The sequence below is a fragment of the Diabrotica virgifera genome, chromosome 7 (genome assembly GCF_917563875.1).
Source record: "Diabrotica virgifera virgifera chromosome 7, PGI_DIABVI_V3a".
NCBI lineage: Eukaryota > Metazoa > Arthropoda > Insecta > Coleoptera > Chrysomelidae > Diabrotica > Diabrotica virgifera.
In genome coordinates this window covers 163368416-163385216 of record NC_065449.1, presented here as the reverse complement: position 1 = coordinate 163385216, position 16801 = coordinate 163368416, and the positions used below count along the sequence as shown (strand labels likewise).

Sequence of the window (16801 nt, the reverse complement as noted above, 5' to 3'; positions counted from 1 at the left end):
TCGTGGCTATGGCTTGTTTCTGGCTTTCTAAACATGTACCAAAAAATGTAAAAACGGTGGAGTTCTTTTTTCTATAACAGGCCATAGCTATCTTCCACTAGATCGAGTATTTGGAGTCTCAGAAAAGTTTATGAGAAAAAAAGAGGTGATTACAAACCATCAGAGTACATTGATATTATAGCCGAACATTCGAAAGTAGTAAAGGTTGGCCAAGACTGTGACGTCTTTGACTGGAAGAAAGAAAAGGATGTATTCATGAAAAAACCAGCACAATTTCATTTTCAACTGGGGACCTGCAAAAGGATTATTCTGACAAGAACTAAATATAAAAATGTTCTTGTTAGAGGTGAGTACACATACAAGTCAGACATGGGTGTAGCAAAGTCTTTAACCAAGCCAGGAAAACTGCTTTTGAACATGAACCCAAACTTGATTCCTTTGTCAAACTCGACGAAACCAGTGAAGAAAGTTGACGTCGACAACTTGTTGAAGAAGCATTATGGGGACCAGTGGACGGACAATGAGGATTTACTCTTCTACAAAAATGTCATCGGTGGGGGTGATGACAATGCAGAACCCGAGTCAGTTTGTGAAAACATCGAAGAAGTCAACATCCTTAATGTTTGAAAATAATAGTAATAAATAAAATTAAAATTAAAATAAAATAATTTATTTAATGTTTTTACTTCTGACCCACAAAAATCATAACAATATAAAGGCGCGTTTCCACGTATCCAGTAACTGGCGCCAGTCGCACTGACACGACAGCGCTGGCATGGCAGCGGCATCATGTAAACACTTTTTTGTGCCAGTCCAGCGCTGTCTGCCAGTGCTGTCTCGAATAGAAAGGTGCTCTAAGTAACGTTTACACGTATCCAGTAACTGGCGCCAATCTCACTGGCACTCTTATTAAAAATCCTAATACGGCCACTGAAACCACAGGTACGACAGCGCCAGCGACTGGAACGCTATGTTTGCACGTGTCTACAACCACTGGCACGGGATTAGAGGGGACGCGGACGAGTGCCTCTGGCACGAAAAATAGACCAGCCTTCTATTCGAGACAGCGCTGGCAGACAGCGCTGGACTGGAACAAAAAAGCGTTTACATGATGCCAGCACTGTCGTTCCAGTGCGACTGGCGCCAGTTACTGGATACATGTAAACGCGCCTCTATTTTCCATGCCACTGGCATTCCAGTGAAACTGGCGCCAGTTACTGGATACGTGTAAACGTTACTTTAATCACCTTATTTTTCTTGGTTCTAGTTTTTAATTTAAGGTTAAAATATAAATAAAGCAAAGTTCAAATATTTTGCATCATAACTAACATTATCCATGAGATTTTTGTGCAAAACTCACAGTTAACCACATTTTGGTACGAAACTCACATTGTCTGAATTTTAAATTAAATTTACAATTAAATTCTATTACAGCAAAGCTGTTACACAAAAAAAATTGAAGGATTATACCATGGCCTTCAATAGTAAACAGTTTTTCTCATTATTATTACAAGATTGTATGCTAAAATATGTGTGAACTAATTTGAAAAAAATTGGTCTTTAAAAAGTACTACTACTTTTAATGTAGGAAGGTATGCAAAATTCATTCATTGTATACATTGAGAAGGTAATACTAAATTTGCTAAAAAAACTAAATGTTGACGTTACGAATAGTTATAGTTACGAACTGTCGATGTTACGAACTGTCACATTACGAGATGTCATGGAACCACAAGTATGAAACCATGTTACAACAGGTCGATTAATTCTACCAATCATCATTCTTTAATTTCATATAACTACCTATATTTCTAAACCCAAAAAATATGTGGAGTGTTGAGTGTGAGAACATTGGAATGTATAAAAATCCACAAGGAAAAAGTTTTCCTGTAGTTGGCTGTATACCATATAAAACAAAAAACGACTAAAAATATATATATTTTTTAAAAATCCCTAAAAAGGGCTACATCACAGAACTAGTTTTCGATTTAATGACCAATCACCATCAGTGCTTACGTGATCTAACATGCTAACCACCAAAATATAATATTATAAAAATATATGGGTAAAAACCCCTTAAAAGTGATCCCTGAAGGAAACATAGCTGAAATATGTGAATTTAAACATGGATGTTCAAAATATTCCATGTAATATGTTCTAGGTACCATCTGAGCTCTAAATCGACTTGTTCACATATTGACTGTCTGGTGGCAAGTGTATTCCACGTAATATGCTCTAGGTACCATCTGAGCTCTAAATCGACTTTTTCACTATTGACTGGCTGGTGGCAAGTGACACCAGACAGTCAATATGTGAAAGTCAAAGTCGATTTAGAGCTCAGATGGTACCTAGAACATATTACATGGAATATTTTGAACATCCATGTTTAAATTCACATATTTCATCTATGTTTCCTTGACGGATCACTTAAAGGATTTTTACCCATATATTTTTATAATAGGTATTATATTTTGGTGGTTAGCATGTTAGATCACCTAAGCACTGATGATGATTGGTCATCCAATCGGAGACTAGTTCTGTGATGTAGCCCTTTTTAGGGATTTTTAAATATATACCTTTTATAAAGGATTTTAGTCGTTGTTCTTTTTTATTGGAATGTATAATATGTGTACAGTTCATCCCAAACCCTTTTTTCAGTGCGTCATAAATTATCGAATTCTCTCTAATGCATTACACTTGCAAGTGACAGAAAAAAACGTACCTCCGTGATTTATTTACATTGAACTTAGAAAATTATGTATTCGGTTACGGGTATTTGCATATGAAAACGACTTATACTTATAGATGTATAATTGGTTGGCGATTACAATACTCTAAATAGATAACCAATCAATGATGCGAATAAAGATAATTTGACACAAAAGTAATCGATCGTGACAGTATTTTCACAATATCATCGGGTAAAATGACAATTGTAATTTCTAGGTTAGTATTTTTCAGCCACGTAAATATAAATATTTTATGTCATTGGTATATTCGGGTATTGTATAGGTAGTGAAATTGATTTTATATTTATTTATTTTTACATTAAAATATTTTAAATATTCATATTCTGGCAAATATTTGTATAAATATTGATGATTATATAAATAAAAATATTCTGACTATTTATATTTATACAGGGTGTAACAAAAATGCAGGTCATAAATTAAATCACATATTCTGGCACCAAAAATAGTTCGATTCAACCTAACTTACCTTAGTACAAATGTGCATATAAAAAAATTATAGCTTTTTGAAGTTACAAAATGAAAATCAATTTTTTCCAATATAATATCGAAAACTATTATAGATTTTTTATTGAAAATTGACCTTTGTCATCCTTATAGCAGGAGCATCTTAAAAAAATTATTGTACACCCCATAAAAATTTTATTGGGTTTTGTTCCTTTAAACCCTCCCAAACTTTTGTGTATGTACCAATTAAATTATGATTGTGGTACCATTAGTTACACAAAATGTTTTTAAAACTTTTTTGCCTCCTAGTACTTTTTCGATAAGCCAGTATTTAATGAGATATTTTGAATATTTGTCGAATCTACCACATAGTTGTATATGGTTAAGAGTAAACAGTAGCGCGTCATCAATATTTTTGTTTTTCGAAAGTTCTGCGAACTTTCAACAGTGAGGCAACAGTGCGTCGGTAATTCGACACTGACAGTGACATTTTCTACTATCAAAACAATAATTTTTATACTCATAGGCGCGAAATGTTGCCGAGTCAGTCACGTTCGATTTCTTGTTATAGAAAATCGATTTTTAGTAGAGCCAATATGACACAAAATCTAGGCATGGGATAAAAAAGTTTATTTGCAGAAAGTGCATTTTTTTGTTTTTCTTAATGGCGGTACAGGCTCTTTTTTACAAAATTTTATTTAGTTATAGAGTAGTTTCCACATAATATGTACTAACATATTTCTCAAATTGGGCTCTGTACCGCCATTCTTTATTATATTACGAATATGTGTGCCAAATATCTCCACAAAATATTCAAAATTACAACTGCAATCTTGGACCGCGTTTGTTGCTACCTGTTGAACGCTACTGTATGCTCTTAAGTACGATTATAAAGACCTGTTTTGCGAAAGTTTTCGATATATTGACAAAAATCAATTTTCATTTTGTAACTTCAAAGGGCTGTAACTTTTTTTATGAGCATATTTGTACTGAGGTAAGTTTGGTTCAATCGAACTATTTTTGGTCCTAGAATATGTGATTTAATTTATGACGTGCATTTTTGTTACACCCTGTACAAATATAAATTTCTGTCAGATTTAACCAACATGTCATGCAATGACTTGCGACATTCTTAACCCGGCATTGTACATTTTAATCTAAAAATGTAGAAATAATATCTACTGATTTTAATATTTCGATATAAATTCCAAATTTGTACTAAGTAGTTCCATTCTCTTAGATAGGCAGCGAATGGGTTAACAATCGGGTCATATTAAGTCACCTGAGCCACCATCTGAGCAGACGAATCTATTTGAGGGTAGAGGAAGGATAATTAATAGACTAGCAGGAACTACAACATGTGTAATCTACCAGGGAAACAGTCGTGTGCAATATTCTGAGACCATGAGAGAAAATCTCATATAGCGACCAATGCCAGGTTAAAATCCTATATGACGTCAAAATTAATGACGCACTGAAAATGGGTTTGAGATGAACTGTGTGTATAAACCTACCTGCCATTGCTTTTTTGAATCAAGTTCGTTAAAAGGAATGCCCTCAAAGCCTTGTCATCTATAGATTTCGCTAATTCGTTATCTACAATAGTCCTACATTGTGACATAGGAATGTTGGAAGGTAGTTTAATCGTTTCAACAACTTTAAAAATAATCGGTAAAGTATCCAGATTTGGACTACTAGTTACTGGAGAAATATCTGCCACTATCAGTCTTTCTACAAGCTCAGGCTAAAAGAGAAACTTTGTTTAGCCTCAAAATATCTTAAACTGAAAACAATACGAAAACCAAATAAGAGGACGATATCTCGAAGAAATAAAAATTGATATTGATTTATTTTCTTAACATTGTATGCTTATAAACCAATCAACTGGCTAGACTAATACAAAAACCAACTAATATAAACTTTAAAAACGAGCTCTCGATAGAGTAGAAATTGAGTATATGTACATAATTAATGGCTTCGGAACCGTAGAAGCTCTGTATATAGGGATTGCAATCCAGAAGCATTTTCAATCCAGCTCGATTTTTGCAAGATTGGCCTGAATCCACCTGGATCCAGCAAAATGTGGAATCAAAATAAAAACACGATTTTAATGATTTTTTTTTGTCTGTACGCTAAATTTCTAAACAACAGATACATGAATTATTTAGTTTTCTGAAAGTGATACCTTAAAAACATAGGCCTTACCTACTTCGCACAGAACTGCACATATAGCCGGTTGCGGAGAAAGCCCTTCCGGCCTCTGTGCTGGTCGGTTTTAAGGTCATGAAATAGTCATAGACCATTGACAAACGATCGCCTTTCACTCCTTCGGGCTCATAAACCGGCATATCCTTTTTCAAAATCTTTTCGTAACCTTTTTGAGAATCAGTTTTTTGGCTATAAATTTTTTCTCTTTCTCGTTTCAATTCAATCTCAAGTTCTTGTTCCAAAGTAAAATTCACGGGCTCCGGATTAGCTGGCCCATCTTCTTTCATTTTGTCCTCTTACATTGGTTTCACAGTTACTTGTTTATTTATACGAATCAACAAATTTTTCACCTCTTGTCGCATTCCATTCTTTTTCGGCATGGGGAAGCAACCAGGATTGTTTAGTCCTTCGTCATACTTTTTTTGATTTTGTAAACACACTAATGTACCTGTAATCTCATAGAGACGCCATTCCGTGATTCTGTTGCGTAGTGCTTCCGATAGATCGGTATTAAGGCTAAAGTCCTGACTATTTAGTTTGTCTAAAGCCTTGGTTTCCTCGAAAGCGGCACCGACAAACTATGACCGTAACACTGCGATGAATGACGTCATAAAAAACTGTATGACGCAAAATAATAGCAGTGGTTTCCAAGAATGCGTTGGAAGCCACCGCTTGCTGAGTTTACACATTTCATTGCCGCAGTGAAGAACCTTGACTTTTTCACCGTAATCTGACGTCATTCATCGCAGTGTTACGGTCGCAGCTTGTCGGTGCCGCTTTCGAGGAAACCCAGGCTTAAGACAAATTTTATGGTTGTGTCGGCCGTTATCAAAGTGGACTCTATTCTGTAAAGAGCTTCTACAGCCGGTTAAAAGTGGCGACTAACTCATTGATTATTGACCACTCGCCATCAGAGAATTTTATGACATAATCAATGTATATCAACGCTTTATCGATGCAAACTTTTAAGCTATAGAAACTTTTCAGCATACTAAGCTAGTGCCAGCGCGATAGAATGGCAAGTTGCCGACTCACGGCTTTGAATAAAGAGGCTAATGAAGACATTAAGTAATTTATTTCGAATTTTACACGTTTGCGGATCCGCGCTGCTGGATCCAGCATGTGAGAAAAAGCCTGGATCCAGCAATTGCAATCTCTATCTGTATAGTTTCAAAACTCTTGCCAAAAAATGTCGAGACCAACAAGATCTTTTTGTTGCATTTATAAACTATGAGAAAGCTTTCGAAAAAGTTAAATACAACATTCACATGGAATGTCTAAAGCGAAAAGGACTCAACAAAAAAGCATTAAAATAGTGGTAACATTAGATGGAAATAGCACGGATGTGCAACAGATAAGTAGAGGAGTGAGTCAAGGCTATGTACTTTCACCATTACTATTTAATACATACAATGGTTAAAATACAAATAGCATTCGTTATGCCGACGATACAGTCATTATCGCTGAAAGTGAAAAAGAACTGCAGAAGCTACTAAACACAATTTGTGATACTGGGGAACAGTGTGGTTAAACATCAAGAAAACAAAATCCATAGTTATCAGTAAGAGGAATAAAGTCATATCACGGATCCAGATAAGAAATGAAGATATTGAACAAGTGCACAAAATAAAATACTTGGGTCTCTGGATTACTGAAGATCTACATCCAAAATCAGAAATTCGATCAAGAATAGAACAATCAAGAGCAGACTTTTTGAAGATAAGGAAATTTCTAAATAACCAAAGAGTCGATCTGCAAATCCGATATAGAGTGGTAAAATATTGTATCTACTCTATTCTTCTTTATATTGCTGAAGCTTGGACTGTTAATGACTTAATGAGAAAGCTGACAATTTTTGTGATGTGGCGTTTTAGGAGAATTTTGAAAATATCATGGACTGATCAAATTATGAACGAAATGGTGTTGCACAGAATGGGACGAGAGAGAACTTTTGACCACCATTAAAAAGAGAAAAGACAGCATATTTGGGGCACATCCTTAGAAATGGTAAGTATGAGTTGTCGCAGCTGGCTATGAACAGTAAAATCAAAGGAAAAAGGGGTACTAGTAGACAAAAAATATCCTGGCTGAAAAACATTTGCAACTGGATTGGGTTAAATACAGAGACGTTTTTAATAAATCCAGAAAATAGAGACAAATTTACAATGGTTATAGCCAATCTTCATTAGTGGAGTCGGCACTAGAAGAAGAAGTACATAATTAATACAAACAAATTAACCAAATTTGTATTGATCATCACACAGCCTGTAATATCCACTGCTGAATGTAAGCCTCCCTCAATTCTGCCGTGCTTAGCAAAAACGCCGTATATCTGCAGAGACATCACATTCGAGTAAAATCGATTTTAGTTTAAGAATTCGTATACATTTACACAGGATACGGTGTGTTTAATGTGTTTTGGCTTAACTTACGTCATTTTTAGTAGGCAAATAAGATAGATGTGTACATTTGGGTTAGAAAAAAGTAAAAATTTGATTTTTTCAGATTTTTGCAGAAACAGCGTTTTTGCTAAGCACGGCAGAATTGTCTCCAGTCCTGCCGAGCTTTTACTGTCTAAATCCAGTTTGCTGTAACTCTTTTTATATCATCAGTCTACTGTGTTAGAAGTCTACTCATACCTCTATATACATGAAATGTAGGACGCCAGTTCATTAAGTGTTTTGTTTAAAATACCAAATATTGAACGAAAACTTACCCCAAACGGAAAATATTAATAAATATTATAAGAAGAAAAATATAAGATATTTTAGAGGAATCGCAAGTTCAGAAAGAAAACGAACAAATGCCAGGAACAAAAGGAAAAAACCAAAATGTTACGAATCTATTAGATGAAATTGAAAGAAATTGTGTGAACAATAAATCAAAAACTATCAAGAGATTTACAGTCTATTGTCAGATAGATCATATTCAATAGTATCATACTATAGAGATAGACACACTAATGTGTAAGCAAACTAAATAATTAGATAACAATTTATAAAAACTGTTGTAGTTCGTACAAAACTAAGTAAAAACAGAAATCATGTTTAATTCAACTTGTAATAAAACACCACTTTTAGTTCGTAACAAGTGTACAGACATGCAGCTAATACAATTCTGGCTGGTAGCAGATCTGTCTCAAACTTCATGCAATCGTTATGTTGCCCAGGATCGAAAGAGATGTGGGTTTCTCAACAATAAAGAACAGAAAACAAACTTATACAGAAATTTTATTTGACTTTTAATAAAATTTATGATATTCAGGGAATGCCCCCAGTATCCTGGTGAAACATCAGTACCAGCGTCTTGAAACTGCCAACTGTTAATAATTTCACATATCGTAATGGACCAACTTCCACCACCAAAAGTCTATTTCTCAGCAATTGCATGATAATTTTAACCAATAGGAAAACAAAGTATTCAAAGAATTATTTGAGAAGATATTGCTAGTACGAATACAACCTATACTTGACCACAAAGAAATTATTCCGTCCCACAAATTTGGATTCTGCAATAAGCACTCAACAATAGACCAAATACATCGCATAACAGATATTATAGAGAGATCTCTATTGTTTGTTTTTAACCAAGAGGAGTGATTCAAATTTACCACGCCGTAATGCTTGTTTCTAATTGGTCCAACCGCAGGCAAGTTTTTTTCTTTTTTTTTTTTTTTTTTTTTTTTTTTTTTTTTTTTTTTTTTTCTCTGATTTTGGCCTTGGTTTAGAACTAGAACCGTTAGCCACGTAATTGTATAACTTATCACTAAGTCAGGGGACTAATGTGTAGTGTGTGTGTTGAGTGTCTTGTTACTTTGCAAAGTCGACGTCATTGTCTTTGCAAAGAGACGCTAATTGTATCCAAACGTCTGTGGTCCCTCCAGTGAGTACCGATCCCACAAGGACAGAAACCATATTCATTTATTAATTTATAATAAATGAAAAATTTCTGACCCTGGTGAGATTCGAACCCACAACCTTTCGGATTTTTTGATCCAAAGGCAGGCGCTCTTACCACTGAGCCACGGAGGGGGTTCGCAGGCAAGTTTACTCCACTGTTATTAAATTTTGACACTAATGACATTTACGAAATTTTGGCATTTCTGTCATTTTATAGGTAAATTAAGTATATTGGCGATTTTTTGTGTTCTCTGCATTATTCCTCTAATTTTTAGATTTTTAGTCTACTTTTATATAAAAACAGATGTTTTTAGAACTCTTTAGCGATGTGTTAGTATAATATAATATGTAAGGATTATCATCGAAAGCTGATATGATCAACGAAAAAAGAAGATGAATTTGGTGACTTTTCTAGTAACTTTCTTGGGTGTGAATCTGTCTTTTTAGTTTACTCCTCTTGGTTAAAAAATCAACTATAGGAGATAATGAATTATTACCAATTTAGTTCAAAGCAAAAACATCTTAGTTGCAGACAGGGACATCGAGCCTGTTGACTCCTAGAAGTATTTGAGTCATGCGATCAGAATAAGTCAAGACAACCAAACAATCGAACTGAAGAGAAGAATAAACCTAGCTTGGGCTATATTTGGAAATATGAAGGGTATTTCAAGTCAAAGATTCAGCTATTTAAAATGTATCTACAATGAAAACTACTACAGAAGACTAGAATGGAAACTCTATAAGTTGTGATCACACAACTTTTTAGAGGTTTACTCAATATTCTAACTAGGTATTCTGTAAAGAAAATAATAGGTACATAACAATGTTTGCAGAAAAATTGAGGGCGGAAAAGCAGGAACTCATAAGTGGCAAGATGACGATTTTAGAGGAGACCAAAAAAACCTAATCATTTTTCATGTAGGGCGTATCTTATTATGTTTGGTAGTACTTTTTCTGTAATTTAAAGCCTTTCCGAAGCTGGAAATTCTCCCAGCTTTAACCGCTGCTTAATAGGTGCTGCTACACTTATTCTGAAGCGAAAACCGACATAACTCATTTTATGCAAATTTGTCAGTTACGAGGTCATGCCTTTCCACCATCAATATGTTCTATTAGCAATAAACCACATTCTAGCAACTTACATATTTCAGAGCAAATAACATGGAAGCTCGACCACCCATAGAATGGCCCATTATTGTAGCTTTTTTAATATTCAACTGTCCATACAGTGCTTTTATGTCTGCTGCCAGGTGAGCATAGGTATGTTGATCACTATGAGGGCTATCACCATGATTTCTAGTATCAACAGCTATAATTTTTCTGGATGGATTGAATCTTTGGTTATAATACTTACAGATACTGTTCCAGTTTGACTTCGAACCAAATAAGCCATGTATAATTATAAAGGGATGACTTTGGTTTTCACTATTAGTGCTTTCATATGTCGCATACGACATATCTACAGGTTGCAATGTTCCTGTATTGCTCACACATCTTATTAACTTTAAATTTGTGTTTTTATGTAAGGTAAACGCAAGAGATAACTGATTTTTTAATCTAGTAAAAGACATGATTATTACGTAACTAGGTTTCTTATTTAATAGATAATTTAAGTAGACTAGATTTTAAAGCAGTGCACTAAGCGTTAAGAGACTGTCTTATCTATAGAAAAATTCAATCATATCATTTTTATGTTATTTTAAAAGGTTATTTACAAATTTGACGTTTAAAATATAGAGAGGTTAGAATTCTTCTTCTTCTTCTCTTCATTTGAATGGCCTTAGCTGCCAGGGCTATCCGGCCAGGATCCGTGAATATAGACTTGAATATTCAAGAGCCGTACCTGAGGTACATCTGGGCTTAAGCTCATAGCTCCTGAATCTGAAATATTAAGAGATAAAAAAAAAAAAACTTTGTAATTGTTTATAAGTTCCATAACTAAAGTTCTACTATTAATGGTCTAGTTCTAGTACTACCACGCAAAACCGCACTAAGCACAAAGCACATGCATTGCAAGCAAGCATAAAGTCATAAAGTTTTTAAGCAAGCTACACACGAGTCATTGTTGATGTTAAAAACTTTTGCACTGCGATTAATGTCTTTGAGTTTAAATTTTTAAACAACACATCAGTTAATGTCGGATCACCTTCTAGTTCCCTGTCGGATCTAAGCAACTGGGACTCTCTTTGGAACCTAGTACATTCCAATAAAACATGTTGTAAAGTTCCTACACTGCCACATAAACACTGGTTTGAATTCACTACCTTCAATCTAAATAAATGTACAGGAACACTACAATGTCCACTTCTCATACGACACATTTGTGTGATTATACCTCTCCCCAGGTTGGGAAATTTTGTAAACCATGCCTTTTTATATGGAACTGTAACTTGTGAGCAATAAGTAATTCCTTTTGCCTGTCCTATTTGTTGGAATCGATTTTCCCAACCGATCCATAGGTTTTCTTTATATTTAATTTGAAAATCTTTAAAGGAGGCCTTTGGTTCTTCACTAATGGGCAGCTTTCTTCCAAGATTCGCAAGATGGTCAGCTCTATCATTCCCAGAGGTTAGAATTGAGTTGTCACGGTTGTCACTTGTCACCAATGTTCATGTTGTTATAATCTTACTAAACAATGTTGGCTGCACTGACGAGTTCGTTATGTTTCTTTTTTTTTTTTTTTTTTTTTTTTTTTTCTCTGATTCTGGCTTTGGTTTAGAACTAGAATCTTTAGCCACGTAATTGTATAACTTATCACTAAGTCAGGGGAGTAATGTGTAGTGTGTGTGTTGAGTAAGTGTCTTGTTACTTTGCAAAGTCGACGTCATTGTCTTTGCAAAGAGACGCTAATTGTTTCCGAACGTCTGCGGTCCCTCCGGTGAGTACCGATCCCACAAGGACAGAAACTATTTTTCATTTATTAATTTATAATAAATGAAAAATTTCTGCCCCTGGTAGGATTCGAACTCCCCGACCTTTCGTTTCAAAGGTAGGCGCTCTTACCACTGCGCCACAGAGGGGGTTAGGATGTTTCTAGTGAATCTTTTTACTGGTACCTATATCTAAAGGCGCGTCCAAACCAAATTTGCGGTTCGCGAACAGCTCGCGAGCTGTTCGCGAACTATTGCGAGCTGCTCGCTAACTGTAACCGAACAAGACGTCTACATCAAAAATGAGAGTGGTTCGCGAACAGTTCTATAGAACAGTACGCTGCGGTTCGCATTGGTTGCATTGCTTTGCTGTCCTCACCCATTTTAAAGCAAGGCTATAAAACAAACTAAGGATACTATAATTATTTTCTTTTTGTATTCTGCATTTCTGAGGTCCCATAAATTGGAATGTTTACGGTATTCCTCTATTAATGTAATAATTTCGTCTTCGGACCATTCCATTTTCGATAAACAGCAATTAACTATATTATTTATTATACTACTTACTATTAATTCATTATTTACCATTAATTAACTATTTACTATTAATTAACTATATTAATTATTAAACTTAACTATATTAACTTATTAATTAACTATAGTAGTAAACAACGATAAAAAAGCAGCAAGCCACGTTGAAATATTTTAACATCAAACTAAAGTAAATACGAACATAACCCCTTTTTCGTTTAAGCGAACTTCAATACGTCCAGACCGTTTTGTTTACTAACTGGTTGTTCGCGAACAAACCCTTTGATGTTACCGCTATCCAAGCGAACTTTGAGCGAACAGCGAACTGTTCGCGAACCCATCACGAACTGTCGTCCACACAGCTGTTCGCGAACAGCTCGCGAACTTGGTTTGTACGCGGCTTAAAACCGGGGTCCGGACAAATAATCCCCAAAAAATCCCCACAAATTTTTTTGGACAAAATACTCACAAAAAATTCCGGACAAAAAATCCCCAAGAAATAATTTTCTTAAACGTTTTCCGGTGAATGCAAACGACCAGTGGCGGCTCTAGCCCGGGACAGCCGCCCCCCAGTTTTTACAGGACTTTTGTACTATAATCTTCGTTAAAAAGGCACGTTATCGTGTTTATTCACCGGTTGTGTTCAATTTTCATTTAAAAAAAGAGGGAATTTTAAAAATAAAAATAAAGGAAATTTTATAGAATCAGTTGACTTAATGCTTCCAACGAATTAAATCTGATTTTTGACAATCTACAAAAAAATTCTACATACATGTCCGAAAATTCACAAAACGAGTTTTTGGAAATTTCTGCCGGAATAGTGCTGAAAAAAATTATTGATGAAGTAAATAAAACTATATGGTGGGTTTTCTCTTTAATTATAGATGAAGCTAGAGATGTGAGCACTAAAGAGCAAATGTCTGTGTGTATCAGATATACCAGTGAAACGAAATTATGTGAACGATATTTGGGATTTGTTGAGATACAAGAACTTTCTGCAAATGGTATTTTCTCAAAAATTGAAGAGTTTCTGAGCAAGAATAATTTGGATATAAAGAAATGTATTGGCCAGGCGTATGATGGTGCTTCAGTTATGACGTGACATATAAATGGCGTTAATGTTTTAGTCAGAAGTCAGAAGAGCTTCTGAAAACCCGTGTTGAAGCGATGACGACAAACTACCCCACCTAACCGAAATATAATTCGAACAAAAATTCAATAATCCAAGATAGCTATCGTTCACCTTGGCTTAGCTCAGTCTCCCAAGGTGTGTGTTCGCCTTGTCCTAATCTTAAATATCAACTATGCAAATTCAGAATGGAAGCAAACAAAACAATATTTTAACTAATCATGTTTATTGTTCAATAAAGATATAATAATATGATTTATTAAATGCATTAACAAATATATTCAAATTCTTGCCAAAAATTAACAATCTGTAAATTATACTTATGGCGTTTGGTATTGGTTCGATGGTAACTTATTGATGTCGAATGGTACTGCTGTAGACTTCTTGTAGACCTGGGCAGATGTTTGGCCTCAGAACCCTGCAGCTGAAGATGTTCGTCGTTGCAGTCTAGCTGTAGTGTAGTATAATGGAAATGCATCCATTGTGTCCTGCCTTGTCTTAGCATCACCGGTGATGACGGCTTAGGTTCCCGAAGAGGTAAAGGCTTGATTTCTTTCCAAAAACTAGAAGATAAAACACATATCAAACATCAAGAAGTAGAACCAAAAACGACCCAGATAGCACAAGTACGTTTTATGGACATACAATGGACGTACATCTGTGTACATTGGAACGTCCAATGGACGTCCCGCTAAGGTACAATGGACATCCGATGGAGGTCCAACGAACGTCCAGAGTTCTTAAAATTGGACGTCCATAGAACGTCCGCTACAAACGTACAGTGTACGTTGTTGAAGCTTTCAATGTACATTTTATGTACATTCAATGTACGTTTTATGGACATTTTTGTAGGGCACTTTTCAGAAAGCAATCTAGTGTCCATCATTTTTTGAATACATACATAGCAAAAAGCCTTAGGTATAGGAAATAGTTCCTATAATACTAAACTTATACTTTAAAATATTACACAAAATACCTTTTTTATTTCTCTTTATTATAACTTTATTATGTATACTTTATTATAAGAACTTCATTAATGCCCCAGCAAACAGACTTGAGCCCAATTACGTGATAATTACGTTAAATTTACGGCAAATTTCAACGAATACGTAACTCGGTGATTTATGACGGGAAAAAAACGTATTTCAGTGCCAAATCATTCACCTACATATTTGTGCTTTCTTTATACATGTTTGACATTAGAATAATATAAAATCATAATGACGAATATAGTACATGTTTTTTATAATATTTGTGAATTTTGGTTACATCGCAAAGGTACGTTTATTTCACGTAATAATCACGAAACAGAAATAACTTCCTTTGGTTAAATTTTGAGAAATATTTTGGAAACAATAATTTTACAACGCTGTTGGTTAAATACGTATCGCTTGAATTTTACTCATTGTATTTTATGGACGTCGAAAAATTAGATGTATTTCACGTAAAAGTAATGTAAATAATACCAATATTTAAACAAAAAGTTTATGATTTCGCTTTTAAGATCATTTCGCATAACTATTTCAATCCAACCTTGATTTGTAGCTATTTTTTTCTTTAAAAATATCCCAGGAGCTAAAATGATGTTGAGTCTTATTTTCAAATCGCGCGCGGTGATGAAGTACTACCAAACCTTTCTCCTCCTTTAAATACCATCACGTGACTAACATAGTTGGTTCGAAAACTAAATTAATCGATTTATCGAATAATAGATACGTTTCGATAGGATTATTTTTTTATATTATTGTGGTATTGAAATAGATTTTTAGTAAGACCAATTAGTTAATAGTAGAAGAAATTTAAAAACAAAAAGAAAATTCGTAATGCTAATTTACGGTAAGTAGAATAGTTTAACTATAATTTAAAAATAATCGATTTTTATAATCGATGATCATTACCTCTAACCTCTAACATCAGCTTCTCTGGACTTGCGGTTAGCGAAAACCAAGTACTTTGGCTTCGGAGCTTCTAGACAATTGACAGTTATAATTATTGGGGACCTAAAAATTTTACACCCGTATTTTGAATTTCTCTAATAGATGGTTTGTTTAAACCCTAAATTTTCCTTTAAGGTTTTTTTCTTATTAATTGAAAACAATCATTTTTGTTTAAGAATATTTTTATTATGTGAAATATTTATGTTTTTCTTTGGTAGTGGGTACCTACTGTTTTTGATTTGGTAATAATATAACATTTATAATATGGTTAATTATTTGACTGTAATGTATAACTTTCCTATGGTTAATTATTTTATAGAGAAATTCAAAATACTGGTAAAATTGCTAAGTCCCCAAGAGGTACCGAACTATAAGTAACATATTCTATTCGCTCCGAGCGTTAACAAAGTGTCAAAGCATAATCGACCGACCTGCTCATGGTGGCGGTTTTTTGAAATTTTATAAGGACGCTTTGTGTATGTTTAAATGAGATATTTAAAAAAAATGCCGTGTCACGCTAGTGATACTATGTATTAACATAAACAGAAAATAAAAACGCACTTAATCTGATATAAATTCTTCACTTTCCAATATTGATTATCAGTTTGATTTTGTATACATAACCTCACTATCGCAGTTTATGTCAATAAATCTTTATTAACGAAAAAGAAAATATTTTTGTTGCACTATAAATTACAGTATAAATTAATAACTAATGAATTCTAACAATTGTATTCGGTTATTATCACTACAAAATAAAATATTCAAGTTTAACAAAATAATCCCATAAGACTCAATGTTAAAACGTCCTTACAAAATCTGACAGCGTGTCACGTGACTGTAAGTAGAGGGGAGACGCACGGAGCCAATACATAGGTACATATTATTATAAGGTACCTACATGACAAAGTTTTTTATTTAAAATATTGCTAATATGTAATATATAATTAGGTTAATTAGGGCCGGTCTTTTCACCTCCGAGTAACTATTTATTGGGAAGTTTATCCGGCAGATTACATGTAAATCTGTC

At 34.3% G+C, this 16801-nt stretch overlaps 1 protein-coding gene across 2 annotated transcripts in view; it reads right to left on the bottom strand.

Moving 5' to 3' along the window:
* Positions 1-11062, bottom strand: part of LOC126888841 (protein ABHD11-like) — a 45879-nt gene extending 34817 nt beyond the window's left edge. The window contains exons 1-2 of one of the 2 annotated variants that reach the window (XM_050657266.1): positions 10447-11062; positions 4712-4941 (exon numbers count right to left, since the gene is read on the bottom strand). In XM_050657266.1, coding sequence (XP_050513223.1) covers positions 4712-4941; positions 10447-10875 — 659 coding nt within the window. In that variant the 5' untranslated portion in view covers positions 10876-11062. The remainder of the gene's footprint in view (positions 1-4711; positions 4942-10446) is intronic. The other variant, XM_050657268.1, reaches the window with a different exon arrangement.
* Between the last annotated feature and the right edge of the window lie 5739 nt (positions 11063-16801).